We start from the raw sequence: 20147 nt of genomic DNA on the forward strand, positions 1-20147 counted from the left end.
GCTTGCAGGCATAGCGGTAGCGTTCTTCACTCAACAGGAGCCGCAAAGGTTAGTGTACGACGTCAGTACTCTCAACGACCACGGTCTATAGGTGGCGCGCCATGCAATCCCAAGATGGCTGCGGAGTTAGGTACTTTTCCTAACTATAGGAACTGCTGAATGTTCCCTACCTCATTTCTTGCCGCAGTGCGAAGGGGTGGTGTTGCCAGCTGATTGTCCGTGTATCAATGATCCGTAATCCTGTGCATGCTACAGAAAACCGTGCGAACGAGAATCGACGTATGAACGAGAATTCACGTATAATTTGTGCTGAGCCTGCCTGGCGAATTTGCCGCAGTAGTAGGCTGCTAGCGAGTAGCGCACAGTCGCAGCTGCACAGGACCGAATGTTTATTGTAGCGATGGTTTGCAAATATATTACGCTGTAAGCATCATGCAGCAGCTTCTTGAATGGAACACAAGCATTTAACTTGCCATTAAGTAGCACTCGTGTCACAGCCACGATCAGACTCAAACAGTGCGCAATTTGCTGCACTCGGATGTTCCAGGTTCCACCAGTGCGATCAAAACGAATACACGCGTATGCTTTTCGCAACGTCATAATTGTGAAAATTTGTCAAGCAACAACGTCGTTCGGGCGGCACCGGCGAAGTGCAGAAGAAGTTAGCGTGAACTTTTCATTGCCCTAACAATTTCCCTTCGCTGGTCGAGCTCGAGTGTATTGGCGGCATGCGGCGTTTTGTAATATTCACTGTAATTGGGCTACTTGCTATGCACAAGAGAAAGTATGTTTTTTTATTTCGAGCTCGCTGAAGGATATTATACAATAAATACAATCAAAGTGACTTATGAGTGTCAAAAAAAACATTAACGCACAACGGGATAGCAAGCGCTTGATTGATATGTGGGGTTTAATGTCCCAAAACCACCCTATGATTATGAGAGACGCCGTAGTGGAGCGCTCCAGAAATTTCGACCACCTGGGGGGGACGAGAAGTGCAACCCGCTGCTCGTGAGCTAGCAGCTGATCGTACATCATTGCTGTCACTCTCACCGCGTCAACAACCATCTACATCCAGTAAAGAATCATCTGCGTCAGATAAGATGGTTTCTTTGAACATCACTGCTGAAAAAAATCTGAGGAATTCTCTCCCACGATTGACTTCGATAGCACCAACAACGCGTCATTGCACAACCCCAACAGGGCATCACTCTTTAGTTTATCTGGGAGTGCGGAGTACATTTCGCCCCAATAACAGGCGAGAAAAGAATTGCTTGCAGTGTGCTGCCATCTATCTACGAACGTCAAAAACAAGCAGCGCAGCTTAGGCCAAGGTTTGAGAGCGCAAATCGTGAGCCTGTGCTACTTTCTGCGTGCAACAAATGTTATGGGAATCATGCACTACAAAAGCACTGACGAATTCTATACGCACGTAAAACAAGGCGAGTTTCAACTAAACATTTAACTATCCAACATGGCTGCAGAAAATCTTGTGAAGCTGATATGAGCACTCTATGGTCTATAATCGAAAGCGCGAGTTGCCACGTATTTTCACGAAAACTTTGCCTCTCGCAAGGACTAATCAGATTTATCATGTCACGGACGGTCTGGTATATCACTGATGCACGCAACATACAAAGTTGCTAATAGCACAGTCTGCCTACCAATCATCCTTGAGAGGACGCTTCTCAATTTCCGCTAGGCGGCGCGACAGCCTATGAGCAAACTGAATAGTGCGCAGTTACTTTCTGGCGAAATAAAGTTTATCACCCATCCCAGTCTTAAGCACACGGAAGGCCCAACGCATCTTGGTAGCTTTCAGCTGCCGTCACCAGTAGCGAACACAAAACTCGCCGACTCCGAAGGCCTACCGGCGGCCATGTTGCCGTTTTTTTAGTGCATGATCAATCACTTTCAAATTGAAAGCAGCCGTGTAGCTTCTGTAACGCCCTATAACATAACATCATGGACACAATGTGCAAAACACGCCGCAACGTGCACTTGCCACTTTGAGTAGGCTTGGATTAAATCTCGGTGCAATAATAGTGCGCTTTATGCTTAGCGAGGACGCCGCATGGTGCGTGCTATCATCATCAGTGGTTAGAATGAGCAGACGACATTATTTCAGCAGTTTTCGATGGTGCAATAATTACTCGCGGAAACAAATAAATCATATTTTTGTTGGGCGATGTGGGGTGTGTGAGGATTACGTGAGTAAATACGGTATGTTCTCAACCAAACATGGGAATTGTTTTTGCTTTTCAACTCTGCCCAAATTATGAAAGGCTGGTCTAGTGGACTAATGGATCTTTCGCTTCCACCACAGGTGGTTCGCCTCTCGACCATCGTGGGCCTGGCACGATCTGCGTCGGTGGACGTCAAGTTTGAGCTGCCACTGTAGACTTGCAGGACCACCTCACCAAGTCCCTGCCAAAAGGGCAGGGCGCACACAGTGTCCCTCCCTGACTCCCAGCTGTAGCCAAGTGGCACTTTAATGAAGTGCACAACTTCATTCGATGGTTTTTACCTCGCTACAGAATAGTACTGCACCATAATACAATGGGTGTAAACCCAACCGTGATAAACGTAGTTCACAGCTGCTTCAAACATTAATCTCTTCGTTGAATAAAGTGTACATACTGTCCTATATGTCTATCCTTCTACAATGTAGTAGCTGCAAACATAACTGCCCAGTATGGTTTGGTAGCTGAAAACTTTTGTCATGTTTTTAGACACTGGATGTAAGGTGGTTCTGTGCCATTAGGGCGATTCAATAGCAAACTCTGTTTGGATAAAGCGATAAATGTTTTAGCAAGGAACGCCCTCAAACTCTTACTTCCAGTTCTACATCTAAAATTGGAAACTACCATCAGCACGAATTGGGAGATATGTGCACAACAACATTTCGGTGTAAAATAAAAGAATGACACCTTTGGCTCTCATTGTGAAGACATTACCTGCCGATACCAGCCACTATACTCGGCAGCAAACTTTTTTTGACAGCACTGTGGAACCTGCAGAACTAAAGCGCATGCCAGCTACCGGGCTCAAGTATCCAAATTTATGACAATTTTCTCATGTGCCTAGCTGAAATAAATGCTCCTTTATTCATTATAACAAAAATAATTGTTCGGAGTTATAGTAAAATGCAGTTACCATTCATTTTGAAACAATGGCTTCCTTTTCTTTCCATTTCTAAGATAGGAACACCTTTTCAGCACGCCTAATCACTCCAAAATTTTTCATGCTACCTTGCTTTTGCTTTAACCTAGATCTTGATCTGAGAGAACCGTGGTGTGCACCCTTATGAGGTCACATGCCCACTCAAATGCACACAGTCTTTATTTGTTGCCATGAGAATGTGTTTGTTTGAACACATTCTCATGGCAACAAATAGTGCCCTGTCTGGCCAACGTAGCGTGAGAAATTTCGGTGTTTTCCATACAGGAATGGGGTATGAGCTGTGCAAGCGAAACTTTACTCAACCTGTATGAGTCAGAAGTACGGTATCTAGAATGCATGTCTCCCACAGTGTGATTAGGTAAACGACGGCTCGAGCACGTTGTGCATGCATTGATGAGAAGTGGGTTTATGTTAGCCTGTTTCCTCAAGGAATAAACAGTTGCAAGTGAGTGCCTGTCCTGTCTATGTGTTTTCTTCGTTTGTGGGGTTGCGATTTTGGTGCAAAATTGACCATTGAATTCAAACTGGCTCAATTTTATAGATACGTGGTACAGTCGCAGGGAGCCAATCGTCTAAAGGCTAGTTACGTCGCTTCAACCTTTTGTGCATGTTTATTGTGGCGCTGAACCTTCAAATGCTGCAATGTTTTTTATCTCTTTGAGAAATTCAGAAATTGGTTGATAAAAGATTCCAACTTCAGCGCGATTGTAGCGATGTCTTTGCGAATAGCATAGGGTGAAAGCGAGGTGGCGACCACTAACGAACGCACCAGTGTGACAACCTGATCGTGATAAGCATCTTCAGATATGTGCTCGGGCATGGGAGACACGTAGCACTACTTGAAGCCGTCTAAAAGACACAGGAAGAAAGTCACAAACGCAACTGAAGATGCACGCAAGGGCAGAAAAGATTTTTAAGAAGACACAAAAACTTATCTGGGCATGGATCTGGCACGCGTGGGTGTCTAGTGAAAGATAACTGTTTTAAGGAATTTGATTTTATCTTTGTGCCAGTTAATCGACTGTTCGCTCACGCGCACGGTACCACTATTATTCGCATGGCATGCCTCGATCCTTTGACACGTTTCTTCATTTTTATGCTGGTACAAAACTACACATTCGTAGAATTTCGGCATGTACTTACACTCTCGACAATGTAAAGAAAGATTAAAAGGTAAGCCTCCAGTTACCAATCCAATAATGTTCCAATAATCTCCGGTTAATGCAGTGGCCCATCGGTCCAATGTTGCACAGCCTGTCTTTTAAAATGAATGTCTTTTAAACTAGCTCAACTCTCTGTTATTCTAAATTTAAAGGGACACCAGAAAGCAAAACGTTTTTCACATATTAGTAAAGTACAAGTACTTTCACAATCCCGAAAAAGACCACATTTACCATGGATGATGCTTAGCAAGTGATAGAATGCACGAAAAGAATATGCAGGTGGCGACGCCACCTTGAGAGTCTCGCACCAAACACCATAACGTAGGAAATTTTCAAGGCCTCTACTGGGTCCTACGTAGCTTCCAATTGATAACATTGAAGTACATCGCAATCAGTTGGTGCCATTGACTTAGCATACGAAGTTTCAAAAAATTTTATCGAGTAAATGCCTGGAAAATACTGAGAGTACAATTTGAAATTTCTTGTGTCACACGCAGAGATTTTAACTTAAAATTTAAAAACCAAACTACAACCTTAATTTTCTCAGCTAATAATGAAATTATGTGAAACATATGGCATTAGAGTTCTCAGAGTGCAGTTTGTCGATTTAAACTAAGTCATTGTTCTTCTTTAGTGTCTCTTTAACGCCTACTGCATGCATATAACCTCCGATCGCTGCCGCCCTATCGTGCAGGACCACATTCAACCACAAACCGCTTTGTAAAAGCAAAATAGCAGCTCGCCGTTGCGGGTTGTGTACCTAGACAACTTGCTGCATTGGCACTATCAGACAAACGCATGCATATGGCACAGCAGTCGTGGCACTGTTGTAACCATACTGCAGGTGACAACCTAAATGCACCTGCTTCCATTAGCGTTAGAGCATAGAGGAAGCTTGAAGAAACCTAATGTTGCAGTGTAGTTGCAGCACTGCAGTGTTTCCACTGACATTGAATTGAACTGCGTCGGCTATCACGACGACTGTGGCGCAAGTGTTGTTCACATACTTCCACTCACAATGCATGCTGTCACAATTACATAGCTTCAAATCCAAAACCACCCTGTGGCGCAGTAATGTGCATATTAAACAAAAATAACTCTTTTGGAGCAGCATGGCACAGTAATTTGCAGTTGGTGCAAATTGGCACAGGTTTCCCACCATTGCATGTGAAACCAGCGAGTCTTGATTAAGAGAAAATGCTGCATTGAACTATGACAGTCCAGGCGCGACTAACCACATGGAGAAGGGCTGCGGTTGAGGCGGCACAGGACGCGCTGTACGGTGCTCGGTTTCAGCACCACGGAGGAAGTTGCAGTGGCCGCACCCCGCTCGGGGAGCATGGGCTCCAGGCCAGGTGCCGGCAAACCCAGGGCCTCTTCGGACACTGCGTCAATGGGCAAGGTGCTGGCAAGGCTATTTTTCTATCCTCCTCTTTACCCGAGAGCAGTTGAATGCAGCAAAATATATGAACAAGCAGATTCTGTAAGATATGACAGCATCACGATCTTACGTACCGAAGTCTTTATGTGGGACGCTCCAGAGACACTGACAAGAACAATCGAGGTACATGGAAATTAGGCCAGCACTGCCAGAACATTGCAAAACGTCTGCTAGCTTCATACTTCAACTGGATAGCTCATTTTGGATAGTTAATTTTGCTGTAAAATAACCAAAAAAGGCCTAAAAACAAAAAACTCTTACATACGTTCAATTTATAGTCATTAGTCTATGTCGGTATATCTTAAATATCACTTTTACTTAAGCACTTTTTTTTTTCTATTTTAGCCTTAAACAATAGGGGGTGAACTTAAGTTATCTCTGGAACAAGATGAGTTACAGAAAAACTAATGAAATACTTGAAATCGTCAGAAAAAACGGCATAATCTTGTGCAGTTTGATCAAGATCACTGAAGAAATAAAAAAATGTCTAAGACCAGTCTGGCCCCTTAAGCTGACTGACTACGTGATCTGCCACGCTTTTCATTCACTCTTTTAGCTATCCCTCCTCCCACTGTTGCCTGAATCGGTCGGCGAATCTTGTCGTCTTAAAGCGCGACATCGTTAAAGAGCTTGTTTCACAGAAATTATGTCGTCGGCTTCTGTGTGCGAGCAAAAAAGCTGCGTTGGCCGTGAGCGAACAATCGAGGTAGATGCAATGAAGATGGTGTTTGCACGTCGGCCTTACTTACGGTAAGTGCAGGTCTCCGCTGACATGCGATGGCTCCGTGCCAGCGATCGGGGAGGTGATTGTGTGTTTGTTCTTCCGTGCGTGAGTGCATATATGCATGTGTGTATTTGTGCGCAGGATTTTGTGTGGGGTCTAGTGCACGTGTGCCGTGTGTGTGTTCTTCCGTGCGTGAGCATGAGGGAATGTGTATGTGAGAGCGCGCGCTCGTCTGCCTGTGTTGGCGCACTTGTGGGTGTGGTCGAGTGCGCGCGTGTGCTCTTCTGTGCGTGTGTCTGCAAATGTGCGTGCGTGTGCGCGCGTGCGCTGGTCAGTCAGTGCGCGCATGCTTGGGTGTGTGGGCGAGTGCACGCACTCGCACTCGTGTGTTCTTTTAAACGTGCGAATGTGTGTCTGTGTGCGCTCTTTTGTGAGTGAGTGTGTGCAAATGTGTGTGCATGTGAGTGCACTCGTCTGTCTGTGTGCGTGTGTGTCTGTTTGCGCATGTTTTTTTGCATGTTCTTGTGTCACTGCATTTTTCCTTGGGTGAAAAAAAAAAACTCCTTCTACGTGTACCTCAAACGCTAAGCGTCGTCTGTGTCTGTATGCAAATTAATGCTGATTGCGCTCAGCCATCACTTTCCACAGAGTTACGAGACGCGTGCCAAACCGGACTGCTTTGCATAAAAGCACATTTGCAAGAAGCTCCACTCCCGTAGCTTTCCCTTCATTGCCGAAAAATGTTGTCTGCGAGTAAAGCAGGTAAGTTTGCGCATTGAAGGCCTCAGTACCTCAAGGTATCTCTGCCAACATCCACGATGCAGCTCAGCTATCCTGCAAATCGTTTCCCTCTTCTTCAGTCGGGTGAGTTCACTCACTCTCTTGTGTACTTTCTACTCATGTGCTGCACAGGAGGGCACCAAATAATCTTGAAAACTGGCTCATGAATGTGTTCGCTTCGGTCACTATCATCACAACAGCAGCTGGGGCACAGAGAAAAAGACAGAATGTTGCGCCAGCCACCATCAATTCCTCTATTTGTTTTATTTGAGGCGGTTGGGGGGGGGGGGGGGGGGGGGGCAAGATAAGATAAGGTGTACAGCTAACCAGCGGGCAGCGGTTTCTATAAAGCAACATTTTCAAGCACCGCAAACCATCCCGCATAGACATTAAAGGAAAAGAGGAGTAGTAGGCTCATGCCGCCATGCGGCGAACGGAGTGGCCACGCCCCCTTTTGCAATTGCGTCTCCTTCGTCCGAATGAGACGGCCGGAGGAACACCGCCGGGCGCACTCGATCCAGGCAGCCGTGGCCTGGAATCTTGAAGCCAATGGCTGAAAATTGACCAATGGCCGTCGTTGCTGCTGTGGCTCCCTCTGCTTTCGGCCTGCTGCTACTAGCGCAGTAAAGCCGGGCAACGTTGTGCACAGCAACAGTGACGTGAGTTGGTCCGGCTGGTTCGCTTCTTCAGGCGGGTAATTTGACATGCGCTAACCCGATTCAGACCACTAAAACGTGATTTTATTTGAAAATAGGCCTTTCCTTGGCACAAAAGTAACACTATGAGGTTTTTGGACCACTATTTCAACAATAAATGTCGACAATAGCTGCCTTTATTGTCCCTTTAAGCAAAAGCAGCCTGCCTTACAGTCAGCACATCACTAATAAAGAAGGCCAACACTTTGGACGTAAGAGATGGCTTGCACCGATCACATATGCAACATTGTCTGGTTCTGGGCGTTTTGTATAGGTGCACATGGCATTGTGGCTACTGGAAAGGAGTCAACATCAGTTGAAACAAAAAACATGCTTTGCATCACGTACTATTCTCAAGTGAACACAGTCCACTTTAGTGAGAGTTTCATACTGCCATGGAAAGCAAACATTCCATGGCACAAACATAGAATAATGTATGCTTTGTCTGCTTAGACAGACATTCGTGCGTGAAATTTGTCAGAAGTTTCTGGGGAAAGCAGACGAAAACGCTTGGAAGATGACCTTTACCTGAAGACAGATGCCATTTAGTGTTTGAGGTATGTGTAAAAGGTGTGACAGTGTTACGAATGCAGAAACGCACATAGCAAATTTGAAGTACAACAGGCACTGCTCCGTGTTCCCAGCAATGTTTTTTCAAACTCGTACTCTTTTAGGGCTAGTACAGTCGAAGCTTTTTATAAGAGACACTGATGTAAAAGACCAATGAGTAGAAGAGACACCAATGGGCCTACATTGGAAATAAGAGTTGATATGAAAATGTGTACGTGGTAGCCTGCTATTAAGAGACACCTGATATAAAGGACTACAATTGTTTCCCAGAGCATCTCTTGCAAAAGAGGTGAACTGTAGTTGGTGCTAAGGAGGACGAGGGGGAGAGGGGTGCACATTCTATAGATGGGAGGGTTATATGCCAGAAAGCGCAGTAGTAATATGAACAATACTGCTAGAATACTGCTTCTTACTTTCTAAAAAAAGACACTGCAAGCATGTACAGTTAAACCTGGTTATAACGAGATGGGCTATAACGAAATAACGGATATAACGAGCAAATCCTAATTCCCCTTGAAAGTCCCCAAACAAACCAATGTATTCAAAACCTCGTTTTAACGAGGCAAAATTTGCCTGTTATGGGATATAATGAACAAAATTTGTTAGGAAGTAAAATTTTAGTGCACAACGCGAATTTGAGACGGCGCGCAACGCGAGAACTGTATTTAGCAGTTCAAAACTCCCGCCACGCGCCCTCCAGCAACGCGCGCAAAGCAGACGGCACGCGCTGTTTCCGGAGGAGAGGTCGCTGCACGTGCTTACATACCCCCTTCCCCTTGAGTAACCGGTTCCTAGAGGGCAGCGCAAAAGAGCGCCCCTTCTGCCCCTTCCTCTTCACAGTCACTTTCTCTGGAAGTGTTGTCGCTTGCCGACGTGAGCCGCGTTGCTTTTGCGTGCGTGTTTCTTCTCTTTTTCGACTGCTTCCGTCTTATCTTTTATCGTGCTGCGCTCGCGATTCCAACAACATGAATGCGCCAGGCGGGAAGCAAAAGCGCATAACGCTAGATCATAAGGCGGCTATAATAAGAGCCGTCCAATCGGGGACTAAGAAAGGCAACGTGGCAAGAGACTTTGGCGTGTCAACGAGCACACTGTCAACCATCTTGAGCAAGCAGGAGTCCATCATCGCTGTTGCACGTGGCGTGAAAGGAAGCGCTAAGAGGATGAGGGCACCTGCCTTCGAAGCGGCCGAAAGGGCCGTTTTAAAATGGTTCTTGGACACGCGGGCCGTGAATCTGCCGGTGAGCGGCGTCTTGCTGCAAAGAAAAGCGAGAGACTTTGCCTGCATCATGGGCTATGACAACTTCGTAGCAAATTCGGGTTGGCTCCAACACTTCAAGGAGCGCCATCACATTGTCGGGAGAGCGGTCTGCGGCGAATCGCAATCTGTCGACGATGCAGAGGCTACCAAGTGGGCGAAAGAAAACATCGTGCAGCTGCTAGAAAAATACAGCGCGGAGGATATTTTCAACGCGGACGAAACCGCTCTCTTTTTCAAGATGTTGCCGCACAAGACGTTAGCCCTCAAAGGCGAGCCGTGCCATGGCGGCAAACAAAGTAAGCTGCGGATCACTGCGCTACTTTGTGCAAACATGACCGGCTCTGAGAAGCTGCCAATTTTCGTAATTGGCAAAAGGGCATCCCCTCGCTAATTAAGAGGAAGAGGCAGCTCCCAGTCAAGTACGTAGTCAATTGCAAAGCCTGGATGACCAGGGAGATTTTTTGAAAATGGCTTCGCGAATGGGACGAGAAGCTGGCAAAGGCGAACCGCAAGGTGTGCCTTGTTTTAGATAACTGCACCGCCCACCAAACCGCTGCCGTGCTTCAAAACATCGAGCTGCTGTTCCTTCCTGCCAACTGAACAGCAAAAATACAGCCGCTTGACCAAGGCGTGATTATGTCGCTGAAGGCTGGTTACTGCAAGCATGTGATAGACAAGCTCCTGCTCAACATGAGGATGAAGCGAGACACCGATGTTGACTTGTACGCTGCGCTCGAAATGCTTCAGGTGGCGTGGATGAATGTGACGGCGACCACGATCGCAAACTGCTTTCGCCACGCCTCATTTGCCGCCGCACCAGACGCCAGCGATGAGCCATCAGACGAGCCCACTGTGCCGGACGGTTTCACCACATCAGACGAAGTCGCTGCATCATGGACGGCACTTCGTGACGCCGGTGTTGTGCCTGACAGCGAGTCGCTTTGCGACTATGCGAGTGCGGACTCGGAAGTGGTGGCAACGGAGCAGCTCCTGGATGACGATATTGTGCGCGCTGTCAGTGATCGTAACGAAACCAGTGACGATGACTCTGTCGACGAATAGGAGACAAACGTGCCGACGGCGTCGGAGGCATTAGACGCGGTGGACGTACTGTGCCGCTACTTCAGCGCTCACGAGGGCGGCGAAGATGGCTTGAACATTGCCGCCACAGCTGAGCGAGCCATCGTTCGCATCAGGAAGATGCATCAACATCCAATCACGGAGTTCTTTGCCGCTAAGTCTGCCTGAAATGAAAGCTGTGTATTTTGAAGTGCATTAAAACAGGTGCATGACTTTTTCCTTTTTATTTGGGAATGCGGTTATTTTGTTGCATACCACCGTGAGGCGGGATGCTATTTCGCCCGCTATTTTTTTGGGGTAAGTACAGTGCACAATATTTGCGGTAAATGCCCGCTACGGCTATAACGAAATATTGGTTATAATGAGCAAATAGCGGCGGCACTCCAATTTCGTTATAACGAGGTTTAACTGTATTCATCAGGGAAAAGCAACCTCTTTGAGCATTTCGCGCTGCCCGATGTATGAAGTGTTACGGCAATTTTAGTTCCAAAATAGTTATGTACAAAGGATAGTTTGAGTTCAATATAGCTGGGCTTGACTATACAAGGACTCATCAGAAAAATCAACAAAGAAACATTCAACCACCCTAGAGAGAGAGAAATAACGTTTATTGCACCCGTCTAGAATGACGGGGGAGGAGGCTTCGGCCTCTGCCCATAATCATCCCCCTAGCCATCAGCCGGAATCCCTTGGGACTCGACGCCGGTCAGGGCGAGACGGATGACTTGACGCTGTTCTTCGGCGTCACGGCTGTGTAATAAGGCCTCCCAGGATTCTACATTTCTACTTGGATCATTGTAAGATGGGCAGGTCCGTACCATGTGCACTGAACCCGCAGTGCTGTTGCAGTGCACACATCTGGAGTTGAACACTTCCGGGTGCCATTTACTGTACAGATGAGGGTTTGGAAACACCCCGGTTAGCAATTTTCGCCACATAATTTCCTCCTTTTTGCTCAGCTGTTTAGCTGCCTCTGGATAAATCTTACGGTGGAGTTTATAGTGTGCGGTGATTTTCTGAAACGTTCGTAGTTCGTCTCTTGTGGAGAGGGGCTGCTCGCGCGAAGGCGGCGGGTCAGCGTCGATCGACCGGAAAGTGAGCCCTCGGGCGATCGCGTGCGCCTTCTCATTCCCCTTCAGACCTAGACCTTGATGGGCCGGGGACCATACTAGTGAGATTAGCTCTGCGGGTACTGGTCCTTGTCTTAGAATTTTGGCGGCTGTAGCAGAGATCCTGCCCATATCGTAGTTTTAATGGCTGACTTAGAGTCGCTAAAAATCACTCGTGTGCCTTTTTGAACTATTGCCAAAGCAATCGCAAGTTCTTCTGCCTTTGCGGTGGTTGTGTTCTTAGAGGTGCAGCACGAGACCAGGTCCCCATTCTCGCGAACCACTACCGCTGTGTGTGCTCCCTTTCTTTCGTATTCTGCAGCGTCCGTATAAAACACGCCAGATCGACCTTCAAGTTTCGCCTGCAAGGCTACAGCTCTAGCTTTGTGTCTGCCTTCATGAAACGCCGGATGCATGTTTTTCCGCAGCGGTATAATTTTCAGTCTTGCCCTAGTTGATTTAGGTATGCTAGCGGTCTGCCTGGAACACTCCGTGGGCTCGAACCCCAAGCGCTCCATGATTTTCCTCCCGGTTCTATTTCTCAGAAGTCTTTGGTGCTGTGACATCATGGCAGCTTCTATTAGTTCATCTAAAGTGTTGGAGACACCCAGCCCAAGAAGTTTAACCGTAGAGGTGTTCGGGGGAAGCCCTAGCGCAGTCTTGATGCCTTTCCTTATAATGGCTTCAATTTTTATCTTTTTCTGCTCTACTTAATTTAAGGTAAGGGGCAACGTATAGTACACGGCTTATCACGAAAGCTTGAACTAATCTTAAAAGATTGGCTTCCTTCATCCCCGCATTCGTGTTAGAAATGCGCTTAAGCAGGCGGCACGTCTGATTCGCACTAGCTTCGCGTCTCCGGATAGTTTCAGTGTTTTTTCCATTTGCTTGTATGCGCATCCCTAGAATTCTAATGCTGTCAACGGTTGGAATAGCATTACCATGCACTCGCAAAGTGAAGTATAACAACCCCTTCCGAGGGGATTGTTTGTTTTCCTTTTCTGCGATGGTAGAAAAAGAGCCTCTGATTTTTCTGCCGAGCATTTTAACCCTAGTGGTTTGAGATATTGTTTGATGGTATCTATAGCCGCCTGAAGTGCGCTTTCAATATATCCGTCACTACCCCTGTTTATCCACAGCGTCACATCGTCTGCATGTATTGTGTGATGCAGATTTTCGATTCCTTCCAACTTCTCAGGAAGTCAAATCATCCCTATATTAAAAAGAGTCGGAGAGAGTACAGACCCTTGTGGCATCCCTGTATTCCCCAATTTAATGTTTTCGAGCGACTGCCCTCCCATGCTGATAGTGGCTGTACGATTTGAGAGAAAGCCCCTCACATAGTTGTATGTCTTGACGCCTACGTTTAGCGCACTAAGGTTCTTAAGTAAGGCTTCATGTTTAACATTGTCAAACGCCTTGGAGACGTCCAGACCCACAATTACTTTGGTGTCAACAGTCTTTTTGTCTAGTATCTCCTCCTTTAGCTGTAGCATAATGCCGTATTTACTCGATTCTACCGCGCCCTCGATTGTAACGCGCACCCGATTTCCACCGCGAAAAAAAAAAAAAAAAACGTAAGACATCGATTGCAACGCGCACCCATTTTTCTCGCTGGCCCGCACGAACACACCACTTGAAAAAACGACTCCTTTCGGGAGCGTCTTCCATTTAAATATGAGGTACGAGCGAAGCTAGTGCCCATCTGACGTGTAACAGAGCATTGTCGTCACTAGTTTTACCGTGGACCGATGTCAGCACGCGAACTTGCTTCGCCTCCTTCTTTTCGACGGTTGTGGTGCCAGGCATGTCGAAGTAAAGAGGCGTCTGACCGGCATTCCCGATTTGCCCAAGCAGGTAGCCGTTGTTGCGCCGCAAGTTTAGGACGAACCTCTGAAAACTGTGAAGCTTTTCATCGTACTCCTCCGCAAAAGTTTTCGCATATGCATGTTCCCCTTCGGAGGGAAAAGCCTTTCCTCTTCATAAAGTTAGTTAGCCAGCACCTGCTCGCTTTAAACTGGCTCCGCATTAGACCTTTTTCTAAGACTAATTGCATAGCCCGCACTTGGAGCAGTTCTGTCGTCACGGGCCGCTGTGCCGCTCGCTGCTGAAGCACATACTCGCCGAGCAGCTCTTTAATTTGCGCAAACCGACCCTGCCGTGGTCCACTGAAGCCTTTGCGTGAAGCTTTGCTGTCGACAATCTTCTGCTTTTGTTTCCGCCGGTCCCGCACGCACGTTTCGGGAACTCCGAACGACCGCGATGCGGCCCCGATTTCCGTCCGTTTCTGCACACGCGATGACTTTTCTTTTAAAAGCGGCATCGTGGTGCACTCGAGTTTTTGGAATCGGCTCTTCCATGCCGTCGATGCTAATGCACTGCTAGATGACGAACTCCTCAGCACACGTACAAAGTGCCGCACATGGGAAACACATAGGCAGAAATGGCCGACGCACGTAGGGGGCGGCCATTTTGGATTTGCCGATGGCAATAGATTGACCGTAATTTTTTCGTTCGTACTCGATTCTAACGCGCATGCGATTTATGAACTCGCTTAACCGGAAAAAAGGTGCGCGTTAGATTCGAGTAATTATGGTATCGCACGTCGTTAGGTGGGATCTGAAGCCTATCATAGTATCAGGGTACAGGTTTTCATCTTCCATGAACCTAGTCAGTCTTGTTTGGATGACATGCTCCATCAATTTTCCTACGCAAGATGTGATGGAAATGGGTCTGAGATGTTCAAGACTGAGCTTTTTCCTTGGCTTAGGAATGAAGACTACATTGGCCGTTTTCCAAGCTTGCGGTATTTCTCCCTTGTCCCAGCATTCTTGCATATAAGCTGCAAGTTGACGAATGGAGCCGTCGTCAAGATTCCTGAGCATTCTGTTGTTGATTTTGTCCGGACCGGCAGCCGTTTTTGTTTTAAGTCGGTTAATTTCAGCTCTGACTTCTCCAACCGTGATGGGGCTGTCTAGGTCCGGGTTTTCTGAACAAGCGTAGTCAGGGAGCTTTTGAGATTCTGCGCAGCAGAGGTATCGATCCCTAACTTCCGTTCATAATTCCGTCGTCTGACCTTCATATTTGTACACAAGCTTTTGAAGTTGCTGTCGGGCCTCCGACTTGGTTTTCTCTGGGTCTAATAGATGCCGTAGTAGCTGCCATGTTTTAGCACTGCCAATCTCTCTATCCATCTGATCACAGATACTACCCTACTTTTGCTTAGTAAGTTCCAATGCATAATCTTCGATCTCTCTATTCAGTGCAGCAACTTCCTTTCGGAGATTCCTGTCTCCTCTTTTCTGACTGATTTTTCGCTCTAGGTTTTTCTTTTTCTTCCACATGCTTACAAGATGCCTATCAACAACTTCCTCATCGTCAGCGTCAATCTCTTCGGTAGCGTGCTGAACCGACTGGATCACCCCTTTACTCCAATCATTAATATCATTTATGGGGTCTTGTTCCGACCTGATATTTCTGAAGGTCACCCAATCTGTAGTTTTAACTTTTCTCTTATTGATCACCAGCGGGCCATTGGCAACGATAATCTCTAAAATTCTATGATCACTACCTAGGTCTTCGCCGGTATTGCACCACGTGGCGGTGGTGGCACTGCTGACCAGGGTAAGATCTGGCGTCGTGTCTTGAGATACGCTATTTCCTTTCCTCAATGGCTGCATTGGGTCTGTTATAAGTATGAGCTCATGTTGTTGAATTTGGTTCCACAAATTTCTGCCCTTAACCTGGGTGAATTTATAACCCCATGCCGTATGATGCGCATTAAAGTCGCCCAAAATCAATAGTAGACCGTTTGCTGAAATAACCTTTGTTTTTGTGAGAAGATCACCAAAGTTGATTTTGCGCTGCCTGGGGGAACTATACACATTCAGGATAAAAAGACTCTTGTCTTTGCGCTTGCGAGGCACGAGTTCGACTAAAACATGATCGATCTGCGAGTTCCCCGTCTCGTGCTGCAATGTCGTAATGTTTCTCTTTACGAAGGTCGTAACTTGGGTATCATTACCCGACCCGGCAAAAGATTTGTAACCTGCTAATTTTGCATTTTTCCCACACTCCTGGATCGCAATAACCTCCGGTCGATCGGGGTTGGTAAGAAAAGATTGTATGTTTGCCCGAGAAAACCCTACAGTTCCACTGCCAAATCGTATTACTGTAAGGGTGCACAGCCATCATGGTTTAGCTTGAGCGCTTGGCATAGCCATTCTATCTGTCAATCCCTGCTAGCCAATTCAGCCTTAATTTGCTCAATAGCGTTGCCTACTTGTTTCATCTGTTCTAGTACAGCTAGGAGCATACCTTGTAATGACTTTGTTTCCACCTCAAGCGCTTCAATTCTCGCTCAGTGATTTTCTTCAATTTCGGTTTCTTTAGCCCTCTTCTTCTTTAAGGGCGGTTGGTTTGCTACATGGGGTGTTTCTAGCGCCTTCCCTGGTTAAGGCTCATCTAACCAGTAGGTTAGATGAGCCTTGATCTCATCAAGCTGATTGCGTAATTCCGCATTTTGCTCCTGGTATATCCTGTTTTGCTCTTTAAGAGCATTAATCATCTCTGTATTAGCATCCTGGGAGACCTTAGTTACCCAACCCACCAGTGGTCCTGTGGATTTTGACTTCTCCTGGGCACAATCACCACCATCATGGGATGCTTTGTGAGAAACTCCCGGCTTCTCCAGCGGTGGCAATCGGGGGAAGGATTCCGAGCGTCCTCTCGATCTACTTCGATGCTTGGATTTGCGCCTCGAACGATCTTGAACCCCGTCTGTCCTGCTGTGCCGCTGCGTGCCCTCTTCGGCCTTGCGTCGTTCTTCTTGCTCCCGCGCTTCTTGAAGCTTCATTTCCCACTGTCGCTTCTTCACTATATAAGGTGTCCGAAAAAGTTCTTTGCACCTTTTGTCTCCGGTCACGTGCTCCTTGCCACACAGACGGCACCTCAGCGTACATTCATGGTCCTTGGGTGGGGAGGCCACCCCACAACCTCTGCATTTTTCGTGCGGGCTTTCACATACGTCGGATCGATGTCCCAGCTCACCACACTTGTAACACCCTTCATATCTCTTCTTGTAGAGGAAGCATTTCATCGGCATCCCAAAGCAGATCATCCATCTCGGCACGTAGTCGTCAACAAAGGTGATGATTACCGAAGTGGAGTTGCCCATCCTTCGCACACCAAGAATAGGACGATTCTCTTCGTGTGAGAAAGCCAGTTCCAATTCTCTCTCAGAGAGTCTGATATCAAGTCCACGTACCACTCCTTTGCCACAACTTTCAGGCGCAGCCATGTATGTCTTCACCTCGTACTCCTTGCCGTCGAGCTTTATGACTTTCAGGTCCAACATTTTCTTGGAATCATCCTCCCTGGGCGTGCTGTATATCAATGTTCCTTGCTTGTCGTTGACAACGATCCTGTCCTCCTCCTGACCTTTCTGCCATGGAATGCCTGCTGCCATTCTTACTGCTCCACTAATCACAGGTGCCGAGCGTCTGGTGAGCGTCAGTCCTTCTTTGGGCCTGATAATAACCTTGTGATCCGCGTTCAGAAGACGCGTAGATGCGACGCTACTGACCGCTACGCGAGCTTTTTTTTCCCGCCGCTTTATATGAGGGTCTCCCGCTTACACCATGCTTGTCGCCATTGAAGCCGGCCGGCAGCGTCCTGCCTTCTTTTCCGCATCCACTTCTGGTAGACGCCGCCCTGGTAGCGCCATTGCGTTCCCGTTGTTGACTCTCCTGGAGCTCCGCCACACGTTTCGACACTTTCGTCACCCAGTCCGAGCTTTCCAATTCTTCTTGATCGGCATCTCTACCATTAACAGTCACTTCCATCGTCATAGTGCCTGCTCAGACGCTCTACGGGCCGACGCCTGCAGCCTCGAATGCCGATCCGACCGCCTCGTCGCTAGGCCTAACGGTGGAGTTGGCGAGACGCACAACGTAGCCGAACACCGAAGGCGCAATAAAATCCTTTAAAATCTACTTACAGTTTTCAGAATGGTATCCACAGGATCCTGAGCACGTCCGCAACCACACACAGCACTTTATCAGCTGGTTGTTGTCCTTTCCGCGTGAAAAAGTGGTAATTTCACGGAGCCGATGCAGAGCCGTGTCTCACGCCGTTGCGAGCCTCGCGCGTTCTCCCTTAACCACCCTAACTTTCTTTTACTAAAGTCTACAATGCAGCAGCATCTTTGTTCTTTTTCTACAAAATGCTAGCCAAACTTTTGCAAAAGTCCTTAGATTGAGGAGTCAATCGACAGATGTCAAGAGAAATACAGAAGCAATAATTTAGACAGAGCAAGTGAATTAAATAAGGAGAAGCCAAGGTCACCTGCTTTTATTATATTAAACAATTCTTATGTAATACCCCTAAACCGGGTCTTTAAGGGGGGACGCGGCTTTGAGATTGCAAAAAAAAAAAATGGCAAAAAAGTTTTTTGAAACTCAAGTTTTCAGTTTCTGGAACCCTTTTTCTATCTGGTTCCAAAATATCTACACTGAAAGCCACGCAGAACTGCTTTGGAATATTCATTTCACCCACCTAGGTAGCAAAACTTTTTCTGGAAATGGCGAGAGAAAACAGCGATTTTCAAAAAAAATTATAGCTTCGTGATGCTTGGGCCGGGAGCCGGCTTCTTGGGCTTATCGAAAAGAGCATTTCTCAGAGTTTAACCACGCAGAAGTGCATCGGAAAATTCGTTTCACCCCCCTAGGTAGAAAAACTTTTTCTGGAAATGGCGAGAAAACAGCGATTTTCAAAAAGTTATAGCTTCGCGATGCTGGGGCCGGGAGCCGGCGTCTTGGGCTCATCGGAAAGAGCATTTCTCTGAGTTTAACTTTCACGCCTCAGCTGGCTTCTCCCTTTAACAACAAGTGCACAAAAAGCAAATGTTTGAAGGTCGTTTTGAGACCCTTGATTGGCTGTTGCCGCCATGTTGCCTCAGCTTGCCTCACCATTGGCCCGATGCTTGCTCCGGGAGATCGCCGTCTGCTGCTTGTGCGTCGTGAGGACATGGCTCTCGAAAATCATTACTTCGTGAGGCACTCACGGCTTGATGATCACTGAAGATATAATTACGCTTTAGTTACAAGCAGTAAGCGGATGCGCGAACAGGTTACTACGAGCGGGCGCGCAGTCTACGAGCGCCGCGCGTCATTGGAGTCGTCATTAGCCCCAACTCCGCCGACAGCAAGACTGCGGGCAGAAACGACGCGCTAGCGCATTCGTGGCGACGTGCTTCTTCGCAAGCAACAAGCTGTAAGCAGAGGCACGATCTGATTACTACAAGTAGCCGCACTGGATGCACGATCAGATTACTATGAGCAGGCGCACGATCTATGAGCGCAGTGCGTCATCGGAGTCGAAGTTAGCCCTAACTCAGCTGACAGCGTGACTGCGGGCAGGAACGACGCGCAAGCGCGCTCTTGGCGACGTGCTTCTTCGCAAGGCATGTTAGCACATCACTCGCTAGCTCCTCTGACTCACGTACAGGCATTTTACGCATCGGCAGCGGACAACACAGTCAAGCTCGTCACACCCCCCCCCCCCCCACTGCCAAGGATTGCTCGGAACAGCGGCTAGCAGCTTCGCGCGTCGTCACTCGAAAACGCGATGCCAAGCACAGTGCGCGACGATTTGTTGTCATCGTAGTTACACATTTCGCGCATCATCACCGAACGCCGCCAGCAAGTGCATTAAGCGCGGGCTGCACTGTCCACGCGGCCGCGCAACCCACGGTCAGATGGAGTGCTGTCAATAAGCATTTGTGATGCGATTCATACGTGCTTGGAGCCGTGCTTGATATCACCACGAAGGTCTATAAATGTTCTGAGGTTAATGAATTGCTGTAGACTAGAGTTTCCACGACCGGCTGTATGATGACGCGTTTCACGGCTTGAGCGGCAAAAGAGCATGTATGAATCAGGGGCACGAATTTTTATATGCCCGTGTCCCGTCATTAATAATACTGCTATAAATTTCTGTGCCACCAGTCTTCTGCCCATAACACTGTAATTTGGAAAGAAGGCATAGGTCGTCATGGTGTGATCCATTTTTCTGATGCAATAAACCTCTCTCCAAATAAAGAAAAGTTCAGTGAATATTTGTCATCAAGTACTTAATTATGC

At 47.3% G+C, this 20147-nt stretch overlaps 2 protein-coding genes across 9 annotated transcripts in view; one reads left to right on the plus strand and one right to left on the minus strand.

Annotated features, from left to right (window-relative positions):
* The window catches only part of ScsbetaA (Succinyl-coenzyme A synthetase beta subunit, ADP-forming), a 79358-nt gene extending 76421 nt beyond the window's left edge, over positions 1-2937 (plus strand). For both annotated transcript variants that reach the window (XM_075875980.1, XM_037429985.2), the window contains exon 11: positions 2327-2937. In XM_075875980.1, coding sequence (XP_075732095.1) covers positions 2327-2401 — 75 coding nt within the window. In that variant the 3' untranslated portion in view covers positions 2402-2937. The remainder of the gene's footprint in view (positions 1-2326) is intronic.
* LOC119178743 (uncharacterized) overlaps positions 1-20147 on the minus strand; it is a 168873-nt gene that overhangs the window by 1146 nt on the left and 147580 nt on the right. For 6 of the 7 annotated variants that reach the window (XM_075875543.1, XM_075875630.1, XM_075875394.1 and 3 more), the window contains one exon: positions 5582-5731. The exons of the other annotated variant lie outside the window; for it this stretch is intronic. In XM_075875543.1, coding sequence (XP_075731658.1) covers positions 5582-5731 — 150 coding nt within the window. The remainder of the gene's footprint in view (positions 1-5581; positions 5732-20147) is intronic. 7 annotated transcript variants of the gene reach the window in all.

Source organism: Rhipicephalus microplus, chromosome 1 (genome assembly GCF_043290135.1).
Source record: "Rhipicephalus microplus isolate Deutch F79 chromosome 1, USDA_Rmic, whole genome shotgun sequence".
NCBI classification, from domain to species: domain Eukaryota; kingdom Metazoa; phylum Arthropoda; class Arachnida; order Ixodida; family Ixodidae; genus Rhipicephalus; species Rhipicephalus microplus.